The 19,275-nt window shown below is 40.1% G+C and overlaps 1 protein-coding gene across 8 annotated transcripts in view; it reads left to right on the top strand.

Annotated features, from left to right (window-relative positions):
- The window catches only part of ATP8A1 (ATPase phospholipid transporting 8A1), a 238,183-nt gene that overhangs the window by 208,101 nt on the left and 10,807 nt on the right, over positions 1-19,275 (top strand). For all 8 annotated transcript variants that reach the window (XM_070791374.1, XM_070791370.1, XM_070791371.1 and 5 more), the window contains 2 exons: positions 17,500-17,588; positions 18,309-18,401. In XM_070791374.1, coding sequence (XP_070647475.1) covers positions 17,500-17,588; positions 18,309-18,401 — 182 coding nt within the window. The remainder of the gene's footprint in view (positions 1-17,499; positions 17,589-18,308; positions 18,402-19,275) is intronic.

The following is a 19,275-nucleotide window of genomic DNA, read 5'->3' as shown; positions in this document are numbered from 1 at the left end:
ATGAGTGTTCAGGTTGAGGGGACCTGGGAGTAAGAGGGGAAAAGTCACTAAATCAGTTAACAAATGGCTAAATGCTGAATGATTAAAGATGATTTCACAAGGTGATAGGAAGAAAACAGGGTGATATGATAAGGGACAGGATTGTAATGGCTGCTCCAAGAAGGTCTTTTGGAAGAAGGGACAATTAAATGATCCAGAGATAGCTTCAAGTGAAGAAGAGCATTCCAGGGCTGACAGAGCAACTCATGCCCAGACTCTGAGGCAGGACTGAGGCTAATGTGTTCAAAGACTGAAAAGTCCATGTCACTGGAGTTGAAAAAGTAGGAAAGAGCACTATGAAATGGAGCCAGTGAGATGGGCAGAAAGTAGATCACCACTCCTGGCTTAGCCTCTAGCTCGTAAGTCAAGTACAGCTTGTTTTTTGAGTTGCATGCCAGGGAACAATCAGAAATGCTCATAAAAGAAACCATGAATGTCATGTGCCATCTGCTTCAATAAAGCTCATAATTGGACACAACTCTTGCCTTCTGTGATATGGTAAGAAACATTGTCAATGAGTTCAAAAGCTAGTTGGCTCCAAATTATCACTTAGCCCCCCTAGTGTGTATCATGCAAAGCAAGTTATTTTATGGCATACTTTTGATGTTAAAAAAAGTAACTGGATTAAACAAGATAGAAACATTTCTCTCTCATATGAAAAAAAAAGGTCCAATGGAGCCAGATAGTTCAGGACTGGTGTGGCAGCTGCACAGTCATCAAAGACCAGATTTCTTCTATCTTGCTGCATAGTGAACCTTAGTGTACTTCCTCATAGTCCATAATGGCTGCTTAAGCTCTAGCCATTTTATCAACATTCCAGCCAACATGAAAAAATTAACCCTTTCTCTTTGAAGTTCTTTCCTAGACATTGCCCACCATATTTCTACTTAGCTCTCATTAACCAAAGCTAGTCACATGGTCATACTTAGCTACAATAAGACAGCCAGAGGAATATAGTCTGAGCTGGAGGAAAAGATGATTCACGATTCAAGTGGTTGCACCTAAGAAAGTGAGCAGAGACATACTAGGAGGCAACTAGAAGTCTCTGCCGTGATAGTCAACAATGTTTCTACGTAAGCCATATGTCAGTTTATGTCTTGCCATAGGTAAATCTTTTTTGAAGTTTTGAATTTTTAAAATATAATTTCCTAAAACAGATGGTAATTAGAAGATGAATGGAGATGTTAGTTAGATGGTGGTGATTTTGCAATATATAAATGTATCAAATCAACACATTGCACTCCTTAAACTTATATAAGGTTATATGTCAATTATATGTCACTAAATTAGGAAAATAAATTTTTTAAAGAAAAACATTTCCTGCCATCTGCAATATAGGCCATATATGTTTCACAGATTGAGTTACTAGTAATCAAAGAATTGATGCTTTATGAGATGGTTTTTTGTTTTTTTATTTTTGCTTGTTTGAACTTTCCTTTATATTTTCATCTTTAAAATGAGAATAAAATAGTACCTATCTCATGGTATTGATTTTTTTACCTTTTTTTTGAGATGGCTTTTAAGCAGATAAAATATAGAGCTGTCACAGAATTATAAAAACTTGTAAGAATGATATAACAAGTAAACAAATTGACCACTGAGATACGGTACATTATCTTAATATAACTTCTCCAGTAGCATCAGAATATTTTTAAATTGTATTTCTCATAGCCAAAAGAATATTTTGTTACTAATTTTGTCCTCATTTTTCTGGTACTTTTAAGTTTTTTAAATAGCACAGTGAAGAAGATTAAAATAAAACAAGCAAAACAAATTCTGTTCTTAATTACTTTTACTGTTCCGGAAACTACACCCCTAGAAAAGTTTCAGTGCAGTTTCTAATGCTCTTGATTGCTTTTTAAAAAGACTGTTTTGCATGTTCATTTCTCAGTATTTATTGATACATAGTCAAATTTTACTTTAAAAAAATAAAGTTGGCTTCTGATTGATCTGATTGATCCTGGTGGCTCAGATGGTAAAGAATCTCCCTGCAATGCAGGAGACCTGGGTTTAATCTCTGGGTTGGGAGGATCCCCTGGAGAAGGAAATGGCTACCCACTCTGTTATTCTTGCCTAGAGAATCCCCATAGACAGAGGAGGCTAGCAGGCAGTCCATGGGTAGCAGAGTCAGACAGGACTGAGCGACTAAGCACAGTCCTGTTGTGTTGATACACAGGATTGTATCAACCACAGTTGATACACAGTCAACTTTTACTTTAAAACAAAGTTAGCTTCTGATTGATCTAGGTCCCAAGTAGCTCTTCCTCCTTTTCCTCTGATAATCTTTTTTAATCATTTGTTTGCAGAGAGTGGAGATACAAAGGTTGTTTCTCGCACTATTCAGCTGGATTGAATATTGATTGAGTCCCACAGGGTGATCATGCCTTCTTCAGTTCTTCACCACCACCCAGGAATGTCCAAGGGGAAAGAGCACAGAAACGCTGTGAACTGGCATCTCATTTGCATGTTTTCTCAGATTTTCTTTGCTTGGAACAATTTGCGTATTTTCTAAAATTTTTGTTTGTTTGGGATAATCCAAGCGAAGGGCTTTCTTTGTCTCAGAGTAATCAAGAGCTTCTGGTAATAATTGCAAACATATTGAAGTTTATCCAAAACACCCTTCTCCTTAGTTATTTTCTGGGTGTTCTGCCCTGTCTATTTTTACGGAGAAAGTAATTCATCCTGTATAAGAGCCCAATTCAGCTCAGTGCAACTGAGATTTATGGAGCGCCTCTGCATCAGGACCTATACTGGGTGTCAGTGGATCAAAAGTTGACAAAATAGAGTCCCTCTTTGGAGCCTGAGTTGTGAGTAAACCAACAGATCAACAGAACATTAGAATGTAAGACACTAGTTATTATGATCAGGATGCACAAGGGCTGGCCCAGGAGAGGCCACTCTGCACACTATAGCTTGGAGACTTTAGAACAGTTTCTTGGAACTACTGTTCCCCACACTGTTCAGGAAGGCAAGAGAAAGAAGGACTTTCAAAGCAGTGTGTGTTAGTCATGTCCAACTCTGTGACCCCATGGACTATAGCCCACCAAGCGCCTCTGTCTATGGGATTCTCCAGGCAAGAATACCAGAGTGGGTAGCCATTCCCTTCTCCAGGGGATCTTCCCAACCCTGGAATCAAACCCAGGTCTCCTGCATTGCAAGCAGATTCTTTAGCACCTGAGCAAACAAGGAAACCCTTCGAAGTAGAGAGCAGCCCAAGCAAAGAGGGAGGTTGGAGTTGCTGAGGGAGGGGATGGTTGGAGCTAGAACTGAAAAGTTTAGCAAGGACTAGGTCACAGAAAATTACCCAGTTATCATTTACATCATTTCTTTGAACCATGGCAGATTGCTTTTCTTTATGAAATACATAGTATTCCAGAAAGTACCGAGGCCATAGAGTACAAATTGGGTCATATAAATGCTAGTAATAAGCCAGTGAGTGATTAAAAAATTTTGTATTTTGGCATGAATATCTATCACATAATTGAAATTTTGTAAGAATGCTGTTGTACTAAAATAAGACATCAAAGACCTATCTCAGTGATAACCACTAGAACATAGAACTTGGCATGTGCATTCCTCTGTCTTCAGGTTTTATCAGAGGGAAGTTTCAAGCCTCACTACCCAACATGAGCAAACGCTGAAAACCTTCCATGGAAGTTCATCTCTTCAAGCCAAAGTCCACATGAGCTTGAGATTTGTCTCTGATTAACGTGCAGAGTGATGAATTCACCATTTAGTGTTGACCCAGTGATGCCTGCTATGTACCTGAGTTCAACTCCATGCCCAGGTACCATAACAGATTCAGACAGAAAGAGTTAAGTTTCAGAGACAGGCTCCCACAACTTGGAGACCTCTGTCACACCATGGTGTTTCCCAGGCCTTGGACACAAAGACACTTATTAAACATTTGCAAGTTTAAATTCAAGTAACACAGTATTACCTGAAAGCAGATTTGATTTTGATGAGCTCATATCAGGTTTTCATACATCAAGGGCAGTGTTGCCAGGAGAAGGCACAATTTTGATGCAGTAAAACCATTCTATTTATATGACATTGGTATTTTGCCATAAAAATACAGATGTTCAGTTCAGTTGCTCAGTCATGTCCAACTCTTCGTGACCCCATGGACTATAGAACACCAGGCTTCCCTGTCCATCACCAACTCTCAGAGCTTGCTCAAACTCATGTCCATTGAGTCATTGATGCCATCCAACCATCTCATCCTCTGTTGTCCCCTTCTCCTCCTGCCTTCAATCTTTTCCAGCATCAGGGTCTTTTCCAATGAGTCAGCTCTTCGCATCAGGTGGCCAAAGTGTTGGACTTTCAGCTTCAACATCAGTCCTTCCAGTGAATATTCCGGACTTACTTCCTTTAGGTGGACTGGTTAGATCTCCTTGCAGTCCAAGGGACTCTCAAGAGTCTTCTCCAACACCACAGTTCAAAATCATCAATTCTTTGGTGCTCACCTTTCTTTATAGTCCAACTCACATCCATACATGACTACTGGAAAAACCATAGCTTTGACTAGATGGACCTTTGTTGGCAAAGTAATGTCTCTGCTTTTTAACATGCTGCCTAGGTTGGTCATAGCTTTTCATCCAAGGAGCAGGTGTCTTTTTTTTTTTTTTTTAATTTACACTATTGTATTGGTTTTGCCAAATATTGAAATGAATCAGCCACAGGTATACATATGTTCCCCATCCTGAACCCTCCTCCCTCCTCCCTCCCCATACCATCCTTCTGGGTCGTCCCAGTGCACCAGCCCCAAGCATCCAGTATCATGCATCGAACCTGGACTGGCGACTCATTCAATATATGATATTATACGTATTTCAGTGCTATTCTCCCAAATCATCCCACCCTCTCCCTCTCCCACAGAGTCCAAAATACTGTTCTATACATCAGTGTCTCTTTTGCTGTCTTGTATACAGAGTTATTGTTACCATCTTTCTAAATTCCATATATATGCGTTAGTATACTGTATGGGAAAGACTACGCATCTCTTCAAGAAAATCAGAGATACCAAAGGAACATTTCATGCAAAGACGGGCTCGATAAAGGACAGAAATGGTATGGACCTAACAGAAGCAGAAGATATTAAGAAGAGATGGCAAGAATACACAGAAGAACTGTACAGAAAAGATCTTCACGACCCAGATAATCACAATGGTGTGATCACTGACCTAGAGCCAGACATCCTGGAATGTGAAGTCAAGTGGGCCTTAGAAAGCATCACTACGAACAAAGCTAGTGGAGGTGATGGAATTCCAGTTGAGCTATTCCAAATCCTGAAAGATGATACTGTGAAAGTGCTGCACTCAATATGCCAGCAAATTTGGAAAACTCAGCAGTGGCCACAGGACTGGAAAAGGTCAGTTTTCATTCCAATCCCAAAGAAAAGCAATGCCAAAGAATGCTCAAACTACCGCACAATTGCACTCATCTCACACGCTAGTAAAGTAATGCTCAAAATTCTCCAAGCCAGGCTTCAGCAATATGTGAACCGTGAACTTCCTGATGTTCAAGCTGGTTTTAGAAAAGGCAGAGGAACCAGAGATCAAATTGCCAACATCCACTGGATCATAGAAAAAGCAAGAGAGTTCCAGAAAAACATCTACTTCTGCTTTATTGACTATGCCAAAGCCTTTGACTGTGTGGATCACAGTAAACTGTGGAAAATTCTGAAGGAGATGGGAATACCAGACCACCTAATCTGCCTCTTGAGAAATTTGTATGCAGGTCAGGAAGCAACAGTTAGAACTGGACATGGAACAACAGACTGGTTCCAGATAGGAAAAGGAGTTTGTCAAGGCTGTATATTGTCACCCTGCTTATTTAACTTATATGCAGAGTACATCATGAGAAACGCTGGACTGGAAGAAACACAAACTGGAATCAAGATTGCCAGGAAAAATATCAATAACCTCAGATATGCAGATGACACCACCCTTATGGCAGAAAGTGAAGAGGAACTCAAAGGCCTCTTGATGAAGGTGAAAGTGGAGAGTGAAAAAGTTGGCTTAAAGCTCAACATTCAGAAAACAAAGATCATGGCATCCGCTCCCACCACTTCATGGGAAATAGATGGGAAAACAGTGGAAACAGTGTCAGACTTTATTTTTCTGGGCTCCAAAATCACTACAGATGGTGACTGCAGCCATGAAACTAAAAGACGCTTACTCCTTGGAAGGAAAGTTATGACCAACCTAGATAGCATATTCAAAAGCAGAGACATTACTTTGCCAACAAAGGTTCGTCTAGTCAAGGCTATGGTTTTTCCTGTGGTCATGTATGGATGTGAGAGTTGGACTGTGAAGAAGGCTGAGCGCCGAAGAATTGATGCTTTTGAACTGTGGTGTTGGAGAAGACTCTTGAGAGTCCCTTGGACTGCAAGGAGATCCAACCAGTCCATTCTGAAGATCAGCCCTGAGATTTCTTTGGAAGGAATGATGCTAAAGCTGAAACTCTAGTACTTTGGCCACCTCATGTGAAGAGTTGATTCATTGGAAAAGACTCTGATGCTGGGAGGGATTGGGGGCAGGAGGAGAAGGGGACGACAGAGGATGAGATGGCTGGATGGCATCACTGACTTGATGGACGTGAGTCTCAGTGAACTCCGGGAGTTGGTGATGGACAGGGAGGCCTGGCGGGCTGCGATTCATGGGGTCGCAAAGAGTCGGACACGACTGAGCGACTGATCTGATCTGATCTGATCTGATACTGTATTGGTGTTTTCTTTCTGGCTTACTTCACTCTGTATAATAGGCTCCAGTTTCATCCACCTCATTAGAACTGATTCAAATGTATTCTTTTTAATGGCTGAGTAATACTCCATTGTGTATATGTACCACAGCTTTCTTATCCATTCATCTGCTGATGGGCATCTAGGTTGCTTCCATGTCCTGGCTATTATAAACAGTGCTGCGATGAACATTGGGGTACACGTGTCTCTTTCAATTCCGGTTTCCTCAGTGTGTATGCCCAGCAGTGGGATTGCTGGATCATAAGGCAGTTCTATTTCCAGTTTTTTAAGGAATCTCCACACTGTTCTCCACAGTGGCTGTACTAGTTTGCATTCCCACCAACAGTGTAAGAGGGTTCCCTTTTCTCCACACCCTCTCCAGCATTTATTGCTGAGCAAGCAACTTTTAATTTCATGGCTGTAGTCACCATCTGCAGTGATTTTGGAGTCAAAAAGAGTCTGTCACTGTTTCCATTGTTTCCCCATCTATTTACTATGAAGTTATGGGACCGGATGCCATGATCTTAGTTTTCTGAATGTTAAGTTTTAAGCCAAATTTTTCACTCTCCTCTTTCACTTTCATCAAGTGGCTCCTTAGTTCTTCTCTTTCTGTCATGAGGGTGGTGTCATCTGCATATCTGAGGTTATTGATATTTCTCTTGACAATCTTGATTCCAGCTTGTGCTTCCTCCAGTCCAGCGTTTCTCATGATATACTCTGCATAAATGTTAAATAAGCAGGGTGACAATATAAAGCCTTGACGTACTCCTTTCCTGATTTGGAACCAGTCTGTTGTTCCATGTCCAGTTCTAACTGTTGCTTCTTGACCTGCATACAGATTTATCAGGAAGGAGGTCAGGTGGTCTGGTATTCCCATCTCTTGAAGAATTTTCCATGGTTTGTTGTGATCCACACAGTCAAAGGCTTTGATGTAGTCTATAAAGCAGAAGTAGATGTTTTTCTGGAACTCTCTTGCTTTGTCAATGATCCAACAGATGTTGGCAGTTCGACCTCTGGTTCCTCTGCCTTGTCTAAATCCAATTGGAACACCAGGAAGTTCACGGTTCACATACTGTTGAAGCCTGGCTTGAAGAATTTTGAGCATTACTTTGCTAGTGTGTGAAAAGAGTACAATTGTGCAGTAGTTTGAACATTCTTTGGCATTGCCTTTCTTTGGGATTGGAATGGAAACTGACCTTTTCCAGTCTTGTGGCCACTGCTGAGTTTTCCAAATTTGCTGACATATTGAGTGTAGCACTTTCACAGCATGATCTTTTAGGACTTGAAATAACTCAACTGGAATTCCATCACCTTCACTAGCATTGTTCGTAGTGATGCTTTCTAAGGTCCACTTGACTTCGAATTCCAGGATGTCTGGCTCTAGATGAGTGATCACACCATTGTGGTTATATGAATCATTAAGATCTTTCTTGTATAGTTCTTCTGTGTGGTTTTTAGCATTCAAGATTCTAAAGGATATCACTGTATCTCAGGTTCAGTGAATCAGCTCCTCTCATCCCCTGAGAAAGGGAGCTCAAGGAGAATGTAACCGTGCAGGTAGGCTAAATGAGATGGGACTGAAAGTGAAACACAACAACAGAAACCTCCAAAGAAACGTTCAACTCATACAGCAGAGACAAAACACTTAAGAGCAATAGGAAGGGAAGATCCACAGCTTGGTGGGAAAGATCTAGAAAGTTTGTATGAAAAGAAGCAATAAATGCAAACTTGAAGTTGGGCACTGATTTTTGTTTATTTTGATGAAAATGATTTCATGAAGAAGATGGTCTCAGAGGAGATCAGAAGGGTGAACTGAGACATAGAGGAGATGGAAAAGTGAAAGTGAAGTCACTCGGTCGTGTCCGACTCTGCGACCCTGTGGACTGTAGCCTACCAGGCTCCTCTGTCCGTGGGATTCTCAGGCAAGAGTACTGGAGTGGGTTCTCATTTCCTTCTCCAGGAGATCTTCCCAACCCAGGGAGATAAGAGTTTAATTATCTATCAACTGAGTAGATGGCTCTGAAAAGAGAACAGTGGAGGTTGTGGGCTTTGAGGCTCACAAAACCATATCACAGTACAGACCATCTCTGAATAGTGGTTCTACCCAACTGTTTCAGAGAAGCTGTAGCCAGAAAAAACACTTAAACTCTTGGATCTGAAGCCACACTTGACTGAATCCTAAGCAGCACATGATAGGATATATAAGCTGCATATAATACAAGCTTTGGGAGTTTTCAAAGTATTGTGAACCTATCCCAGTACAGTACTATATAGCTGACCGTGTTAGCTGAGTACCTGGGCTAATTTCACTGGACCTATGAACAAAGTGGGCATACAAATGTGCTCTCAAAATGGAACTCGTTTGTTTGTGGTGAACTTACTCTATATTCTCCAGCACACGGATGGTGAGTGCTATGGAGAACCCCAGTGCAGGAAAGAGGATGGAAAGCCCTGCAGAGGGGTGGGGTGCTGTTCTACGTGGAGTGGCCGTGGGAGAGCTCTGAAGATGGCCTCTGAGCAAAGACCAGAGCAGGGTGGGCAGGACCTATGGCTCCCTGGATGAAGATAGTCACAGACAGGAGGAGCAAACACTGATGAGGCCAGAGTGTGAAAGCAGAGCAAGGGAAGGAGGGGACTTCCACTGGCAAAAGATGGGCAGGGAGCTGGGTCAAGCCCTACTCCTCTCTCCCCAGATCACATAAATATCTAGTTATGATTTCTCCCACAATAGCTCCATGCCAGAACACAAGAAAACCAAGAACATCTCAGGAATATAGTCCCAAAGCTCTGATGGTTTTTGGCTTTTAATCATTCTAAACACTAAGTTGTAAGAACTTACTTATTCAACAGTTATTTATTAACACCTGATTGGTGGTTAAGCACTTGAGTTGTGAGAATTCATCAAGATGCATTCCCTCTTCTTACAAGGATCATAGTCTGTAATTAGAAAATGGATAATAGTTACCCATTTTGGAATAATTACCCAAATTGGAAGCACAAAGTAGAGTCAGCTAACCCAAATCTAAGGATAGAAGTGACACTCAATGTGAAAGTTGAAAAGCCAACAAGAATTATAGACACAGGGGCTTCAGGATGAGAATCAGCTTGGGCAGCTTCCAGGATCTGAAACACGTGGTGTAGCTAGAGATGAGGGCTGTCTTGAGAGATGATATGGGAGAAGTAATCAGAAGTCAAATAGGAAAGGTCATGAAATCATATTATGGAATTTTGTATGCCATCCTGGGGGTGGTGTGAAGCCACTGAAAGGGTTTCATCCAAGAACTGCTCAAATCTTAATTTACACTGTGGAAACATCTCTTTGGCTACAGTGTGGGGAGTGACTAGAAGCAGAGCAGGACTGGAGTCAACAAGTCCACCCACGTGTCTTTAAGGAGGACAAGCAAAGTTTGGACTGGAATAATGGCAGCGGGTGAGAAAGAAGCAGACAGGTCCAAAGTTACTAGAACACAGGAGAACCAGGCTATAGGGTGGATGTGGTACCAAGAGACAGTTCATGAATACAGTCCAGGTTTCTGTCTCACGAAGGTGGCAATGAAGCTGTTCTCTGAAGAGACTGCACAAAGGCAGAGCAGGTCTGGGAGGGAGACAGTGTGTGCTGGGGATGTATTAAGTTTGAAGTACCTATGTAGCGCCGTCGGTAAAGAGTCTGCCTGCAGTGCAGGAGACCACAGTTCAATCCCTGGGTCAGGGAGATCCTCTGGAGAAGGAAATGGCAAACCACTCCAGTATTCTTGCCTGGAAAGCCCCAGTCCATGGGATCACATGAGTCAGACACGATTTAGCGAATAAACCACCATATGTAACATTCAAGTTCAGAACTGGATAAGCTGTGTTTGAAGCAGAAGCAAGAGATGTGAGCCACAGGGAGGGACCATGATGATCCCCTTGATGATCCCCTTGTAGATAATAGAAACCGTCAACCTTCCCAGGGAGGGTATATATGTGATAACAGAAGACTCCTGAGAGAATGCCAGGATAATCCACCTCTCTGTTCATTCAGGGATCATCCAGACAATCAGCTTCCTAATAATTACATTCTGTGAATAGCTTGGACAATATTATCTTGTTGTTGTTCAGTCATGAAGTCATGTACTAGGCTTCCCTGTCCTTCGCTGTCTCCCTGAGTTTGCTCAAACTCATGTCCACTGAGTCCGTGATGCCATCCAACTCAATATCTCATGCTCTGGCACCCCCTTCTCCTCTTGCCCTCAATCTTTCCCAGCATCAGGGTCTTCTCCAATGAGTTAGCTCTTCGCAACAAGGGCCCAAAGTATTGGAGCTTCAGCATCAGTCTTTCCAATGACTATTTAGGGTTGATTTCCTTTAGGATTGACTGGTTTGATCTCCTTGCAGTCCAAGGGACTCTCAAGAGTCTTCTCCAGCACCACAGTTCAGAAGCATCAATTGTTCAGTGCTCAGCCTTCTTTACGGTCCAACTCTCACATCCATACATGACCACTGGAAAAACCATAGCTGTGACTATGCTTTTTAGTACACTGTCTAGATTTGTCATCACTTTTCTTCCAAGGAGCGAGTGTCTTTTAATTTCATGGCTGCAGTCCCCGTCCACAGTGATTTTGGAGCCCAAGAAAATGAAATCCAACACTGTTTCCACAGTTTCCCCATCTATTTGGCATGAAGTGATAGGATCAGATGCCGTGACCTTAGTTTTGTGAATGTTGAGCTTCAAGCCAACTTTTTCACTCTCCTCATTCACTTTCATCAAGAGGCTCTTTAGTTCCTCTTCACTTTCTGCCATTAAAGTGGTATCATCTGCATACATAAGGTTGTTGATATTTCTCCCAGGAATCTTGATTCCAGCTTGTGCTTCATCAAGCCCAGCATTTCTCATGATGTACTCTGCATAGAAGTTAAAATAAGCAAGGTGGCAATATACAGACTTGACATACTCCTTTCCTGATTTGGAACCAGTCTGTTGTTCCAGGTCAAGTTCTAACTGTTGCTTCTTGACCTGCATACAGATTTCTCAGGAGGCAGATAAGGTAGTCTGGAATTCCCATCTCTTTAAGAATATTCCAGTTTTTGTGATCCATACAGCCAAAGGTTTTAGTGTAGTCAGTGAAGCAGGGGTAGATTTTTTTTGGAATTCCCTTGCTTTATCTATGATCTAGCGAATGTTGGCAGTTTGATCTCTGGTTCCTCTGCCTTTTCTAAATCTAGCTTGTACATCTGAAAGCTCTCAGTTCTCGTACTGCTGAAACCTAGCTTAAAGGATTTTGGTATAATTTTGCTATAATGTGAAATGAGTGCAACTGTACAGTAATTTGAGCATTCTTTGGCATTGCTTTTCTTTGGAATGAAAACTGACCTTTTCCAGTCCTGTGGCCACTGCTGAATTTTCCAAATTTGCTGGCATATTGAGTGCAGCACTTTCACAGCATCATCTTTGGGGATTTTAAATAGCTCAGCTGGAATTCCATCACCTCCACTAGCTTTGTTTGTAGTGATGCTTCCTAAGGCCCACTTGACTTCACACTCCAGGATGTCTGGCTCTAGGTGAGTGATCACACCATCTTGGTTATCTGGGTCATTAAGACTTTTTTTGTACAGTTCTGTGTATTTTTGCCAACTCCTCTTCGTCTCTTCTGCTTCTGTTATGTCCTTGCCGTTTTTGTCCTTGTGCCTATCTCTGCATGAAATGTTCCCTTGGTATCTCCAATTTTCTTAAAGAGATCTCTGGTCTTTCCCATTCTGTTGCTTTCCTCTATTTCTTTGCATTGTTCACTTAAGAAGGCTTTCTTATTTCTCCTTGCTATTCTCTGGAATTCTGCATTCAGATGGGTATATCTTTCCCTTTCTCCTTTACTTTTACTTCTTTTCTCAGCTATTTGTAAGTCCTCCTCAGACAACCACTCTGCCTTCTTGCATTTCTTTTTCTTGGGAATGGGTTTGGTCACCACCTCTTGTGGAATGTCCATGTAGTTTTTCCTATGAGTTTCACTGGTGTTTTACTGTTTTTAAGAAACTCACAGTGAATATTTGCAGTTCCCAAAATTAGTTCCTTGGGATATTAGTAAGCAATATATGGGGAAAAGTATTCCATGGTCAATAAATACATCTTGGAAACCTTGGTTTAAAAAACTATTTAGTAGGTTCTTTATTATGATTTCTCAAAGACTTAAAAAAGCTCCTCTTCCCTGTGACTCACCAGGACTGGAGGCTGCTGTGGTTTGTTTGAGCCATGACAAGCTTTTGGAGGAAGTGCTTTCAGGACTAGTGACCACAAACAGTTTAATGGGATAGTAACCTCTACCCAAAAACTGTACCAAATTTCAACACATAGTTTCAGAAATTGAATTATCAAATTAACAGGAATGAATGCTTGTGTTCTTGATGCACATGTCAGTTGCCTTTCCCAAAGTGAGTACGTTTATTATGGAAGTGTGAATTACCACCCAGACCTGTTTCACCATACCATCCCACTTCCCCAGGTGTGATTGTGAATTGTCCAAATCTGATCTAATTTGGTAATGTTTCTGCAACTGTAGAGAGGCTCGACATTTTCCCATGTTATTGATTACTTGCTGCTGCTTTTGTGAATACCTTCTCAGGTCCTTTGCCTGTCTATTGGGATCTTAGCTACTCTTATGAAAATAAGTGGTCTATTTTTATAATCAGATATTAATGCAGAATTTCATATACTTCTGGCAGCCATTTTCCAAGTTCTTATGTATCGTTTATTTTTTAGTTAGGTTATTTTTGAACCTGTGGTGCGTCTACATTTTAATGGATCAGTTCTTTAAAGCATTTCTTTCTATAGTTTTTTTTTTTTGAGTAGGTTTCTTTTTTTTTAATTTATTCATTTTAATTGGAGGCTAATTACTTTACAATATTGTAGTGGTTTCTATAGTTTTTTTTTACCATTTTAAGGCTTAGAAAATCCTTTTATAAAGTTTTATCTAGACACTTAGTAATCACTTCTTGTTTTCTGTTGTTAATATTAACTCTTAACTCCTCTGGAGTTATTAGTATATTAATTTTATTATTATATTATAGATTAATTATATTGGTTATTAATTATTATTAATTAATTATTAATATATTAACTTATCTTACACCCTTCCCCCTCCCAGAAAACTAACCAAGTTTTACAGCAGTATTCTCTGAATAATTTTCCCTTCCAAATTAATATGTAGTACCCATACAATCTTGAATAATTTTTATGAAATAAAAAACATTTATCTCCATTTATTAAATTAGCAAATTGAGATGAATGGCAATTTATTAAGATTCAGTTACTTGGCCAATTTCAGTCTGGAGAGGAGTAGATGTTAATGTGATGAAAACTATGACATTTATAAACTTGCATTTAATTTGATGTTGTGATAAAAAAACTTCCTTCCTTGAAGCTCATGGGAGAGATCACTAAAAGGAACACGAGACTAGAGAGCTTAGAGGAATTTGAAAATTAAAATGAAGAAAGGAACGTTTGTTAATAATCGATGTTAGTAATGAAAGCAGCCACTTTATAAACATTATTGGTTTAATTCTTATAATCCACTTTACAGCTGAGGAAGCAGAGACCCAGAAGTGACTTCCTCTGGCTCTGAGAGCCGGGACAAACAGAGCCAGGACCGCTTCCAGGGCTGTTTATCACCAGCCCTGGTCCAGTTGGGGTCTACGGATATAGTTTTAGCACTCCCCAAGGGGCCTTCTTACAGCATCTGTACTTTAGCAAAGAATCAGCATCCTATTCGACATTTATAGGGTAAAAGAGGGGACAGATTTAAGAAGTGCATTGCTGAAAGTTTGTAGGCAGGTAAGCACATTGAAATCCTCTCTCTTCCGAGCCTGAACTTGGAGGACCCTGCAGGTGAAAGAGTGAGTGTTCCTGTCTGTGTGAGAACATGGGTACCAAGGGGTCATCTCACTGTGGGTCAGAAGGTAAGCCTTCCCATCCGCTCACTGCACAGGAGCTAGGCTTTTCTCAAATGTTCTTTCTCCGCAAGTTCATAGGGAAATTTCAAAACAATTCCCTGGTCCTCTGTGTCTTCAGGCAGCGATGGTTCACTTTTGAAGGCCGAGGCCGATGCCGAGGCAGCATTGCTCTGCAGACACGCAGTTGTTTGTTCCCAGAGCAAGGCCTGTGCCCTCCGCTTTGCCGGCTTTGCAGCTCCCTGGGCTGATCCTCTCAAGTCCCCTGGGAGCCACTTTTGTGGCAGATTCCATTTGGTTTCAAAGGGCCTCGAGAGGGGCGGCGGGGCCACTTGGCGTGATCCCCCCAATCTCCCACGTTAAGAGTGACTTGCAGGCTGCCCTGGCGGGAGCCCGAGCCCAACCCCAAACAGGCTGCCCCTGTTCCCCCCATTGTCTGCGGACCCGGCGTCTTTTCCCAGCTGACCTGCCTGCAAGTGGAGAGATGTGAAAAGTTAGAAACAAAAATGGTCTCTACAGAGTGAGAGAGAGCTTTCTTGTACAGAAAGGAAGGAAATACCTCTGTGGGATTTTATTTTTCCCCCCCTCTTCATCCAAAAAATACAAAGAGACTCTCTGTCTTTAATGCGAATGTCGGCTTTAAATCTCTTAGGTTTGGATTAACTCTGCAAAAGAAAAAAAAATCTGACAGGCTTTCAGATATGACGCAGAAAAACTTTTTTCCCCTCAATTCATGGTGTGCATTTGCAAAGCCAAAGGCTGGTGGACTGAATAGTGGGCGCCAGTCTCCCCGTCATAGTTAACATCACAATGGTCAGAATTAGCAGCCTCTGTCCCCACCAGGGGACATTTAATACAAGGTGGCAAAGGCGAGAATAAACCTCTCTTCTCTTGCCCCCCAAATTAAAAGAGATTAAAATTAAACCAAAGAAACAACGTTATTTTCAGTTACATGACTTAGACTTATCTTACCTTTTTCCCGCGAAAGGAAAAAGAAATGTGGCATTTTGCAGTCATTACCTAACTCAAAAGCTTCCTTCCAACTAAACAAAACCCACTGACTTGATGGACATTTCCTATTACACAGTTATTGTTGGTTTTCACTATTGAGGATGTCAGCAAGCATGTCGAAGATCATGTTTTGCTTATAAAATAAAATGACTTTTATGTGAATATCTTTCGTCTTGGTGGTGTCCGGAAAGTGGGTGCTGTTCCACTGAATCCACGTGGCGATGTTTATTTTCTGAAATTTGGGGTAATAGCATGTTCTTATTTTTAATGTATTCAGGGCTTTTTCATCCTAGATACTGGAGTATTCTGCACCAAGAGTCAGTATCAATAAGCTTGTGTTAATGTAGAAAATTTTTAAATAGCAGCTCCCAGTTTCCAAATGAGAGTCAAAATGAATAGGTAATCTGAAGCACAACTTAAAATTAGCAGTCTTTATATTTGATAAGGATGGATTGATTAGGACTGTTTATGTATAATTGTGAAACCACCTATATAAATTAAACTCTAGATCATTTTTAATTCCTGACCCACACCTAGTTAAAAAAAAAAAGTTTCTTGTGTGATACTTAGTGGGATGTAAATGGGTGTGCATTAGTTGGCTACTATATAACAGAGTTATAACAATACGTTTATGGATTTAAATAGGTACTGCAAATTTGTTCTTGATAAACAAATAGACTCAAAGGGAAATAAAATATTACTTTTGGTTTTATTTATTTATATGACGCTATCCACTTTAAGCTCTAGGTAATCTGATGACATTATAAAGGGATTTTTATTATAATCACAAACAGCTAACAGAATTTATTAATTTTTATTATAGAATCATTTTCTTTGCAACCCCAAAGGCTCTGATATAGCAATTTGGGATTTAATACAAATGAAAGTGTGTTAAAATAATTTTTCAGAATACACTGAAACAAGTTATGTAAATCTTTGAACAAAAATTAGTATTATTCCTGCTGCTGCTACTGCTGCTAAGTCGCTTCAGTCGTGTCCGACTCTGTGCGACCCCATAGACGGAAGCCCACCAGGCTCCCCCGTCCCTGGGATTCTCCAGGCAAGAACACTGGAGTGGGCTGCCATTTCCTTCTCCAATGCATGAGAGTGAAAAGTGAAAGGGAAGTCACTCTGTCGTGTCCGACTCTTAGCCACCCCATGGACTACAGCCTACCAGGCTCCTCCATCCATGGGATTTTCCAGGCAAGAGTACTGGAGTGGGGTGCCATTGCCTTCTCCTACATAATATCAAATTGTTATTTTTCATAGATACCCTAACTTGTTTATACTGTATTCATGATATATCTGGATGATGTTTTAGTATCGTGTAATATTTTAGAAAAAATAAATTTTTATTTTCCAGAAATAGTAAATTTAGTTTCTAATTAGGATTGATTTTATGTATTGTATTGTAAGAGAATTTAATCCAGCATATGTTTGAAGTTTGCTCAAAAAGATAATTTTTTATATTCTAAGTTATAAAAGAAGGTCAAAGTTTATTACTCTGTGTTTTGGTCACAATAATAAAAAATTCATATAAAAATATGAAAAGATTTGGTACATGATAAAACTTTTCTGTATTAGCTACTGAGGGAAAAATAGAAAGGCATGTTTTCATAAATTAGGCTTTTAATTCCAAATATTTCACAAGTTTGAATTCAGAGTTATTTTATGCCCTCTTTCAGAATGAGATTCTTAAAATTATTTTACTTGAAATCATATAACAACTGAATTTTTATTTGCTGACGTATTTTTATGATTTTTAAAGTTATACTGTTTCTGATACTTAGGCAGCCATGTTGTTCAGTTCTGGAGTCTTTTGGATGGGCCTGTTATTTATCCCTGTGGCCTCCTTGCTCCTTGATGTGGTGTATAAAGTGTAAGTATAATACTCAGTTATGTACATAACAACATAGATGGCATATTAATCCTCGGATTTCTCTAGTTGTAACATCAACTCTAATATAGAGCTTACAAGATAGGAATTAGAAATATTAATTAATTCTATGTAAATACAGGAGAAAGGATTGATTGAGGAACTAGAAAACTATATTAGTTTAAAAGAGCCAGCAGAAGTAAAGCAAGTAGTTTCAATTAACATTTTTATTAATCAGCCTGAAAAACCCCTTCAAGGTAGAAGAAAAAATTCTGTTATCTCCAAACACACGCACGCACACACACATACACATAAATTTTTAGTGAACAATAATTGTGAAAGGAAATTTTTGCTTGCCTGATTCTAAACATATATAAAATAGAGACTAGAAGAATCCACAATTTTATTAATCCTTCTCAAGGATTGTAAGTTTTAAAATGTTCTCTCTTCCCACAGAAAAGATATCGTTAAAGTTAGTTAATGTGATGCTTGTTCAATAACTATTTATTACTATCAACCTAAACCATTTATGACTATTGTTTCTATAATTATATTAATGCCCAAAATTACTATAATTTTTTAGATTCTATGAAAAAAATTCCTTATACTCTGATTACTATTGTACTTAGAAGCAGCATGACAAAAACTTGTTTTATAATGTTTTAAATCTTCACACAAGTACTCCTATCCTTTTTCTTTTCTTTCCCTTTTATGTTTTTGCAGTATCAAGAGGACTGCTTTTAAAACATTAGTAGATGAAGTTCAGGAGCTGGAGGCAAAATCTCAAGACCCAGGAGCAGTTGTGCTTGGAAAAAGGTAAAATACACACTGTGTTCTTTTCTCAGCGAGCTTTACATTTTTCTTTTGCTAGCGGTTGGAAATAAGCAGTTAAATTTGTATTTATCTGTTAACGTGGAGCTGGCAGTGTCGCTGAGAGATTTTGGAATCAGAGAGATGCAGATTCAAATCAAATCTCTCTTCACTGAGCTGCCTGCGACCTCAGCCAGGTTGCTTGGTGCCACTGAGCCTCAATTTCCTCATCTACACAATGGGAGTGGTCGTACCTCCCTCACAGCCAGTCGTGAGAATTGAAAATAGTGTCAGTGAAGCAGGTGGCTTGGGGCTTAATGAGCATGAAATAAATGGTGGCTACAGATAGTGTTTATTATTAAACTGAAAAAGAAAATGCAGTATTCATAATGCAATAGAATACAATCAAAGTCAGAGGTTGACACAGAGTCAGATCTCTCAGTTACCTTCATGGTTCAGTACTTTATTGGGAACTGAGCTGGGGGTCATATATGAAGTGAGTTATGTCTTCCAAGTCCTCTTCATCACCACCACCCACCCACCCCCAAACCAAAAAAAAAAAAAAAGCAAGGTTAGAAAGCTAATCGAATTTACTAAACTTCATAAAGCATTACAAAAAAGAAACTAAAATTATTCGAAAGCACTCTATAATAATCCACAATTCTGATGAAAATACCAGGAATTTATTCTCCCTCTCTCTCATCACACTAAAGTGAGCTGGCGTTTTGTCTCGACCCTAGGAAACATTTTGCCCTGGTCTGTGTCACCTTCATCATGATTCACTGTCATTACTCAGTTTGACACAATGGAGTAAGTGTCAGACTGGGAACTCGGGCTGAGACCTTGGCTTCCAGCCCGCTCTTGCTCTCATTAGGCCAGA

Source organism: Bos indicus, chromosome 6 (genome assembly GCF_029378745.1).
Source record: "Bos indicus isolate NIAB-ARS_2022 breed Sahiwal x Tharparkar chromosome 6, NIAB-ARS_B.indTharparkar_mat_pri_1.0, whole genome shotgun sequence".
NCBI lineage: Eukaryota > Metazoa > Chordata > Mammalia > Artiodactyla > Bovidae > Bos > Bos indicus.
Note: the sequence above shows the minus strand (reverse complement) of the source record. Positions and strands in the feature narration are given on the sequence as shown.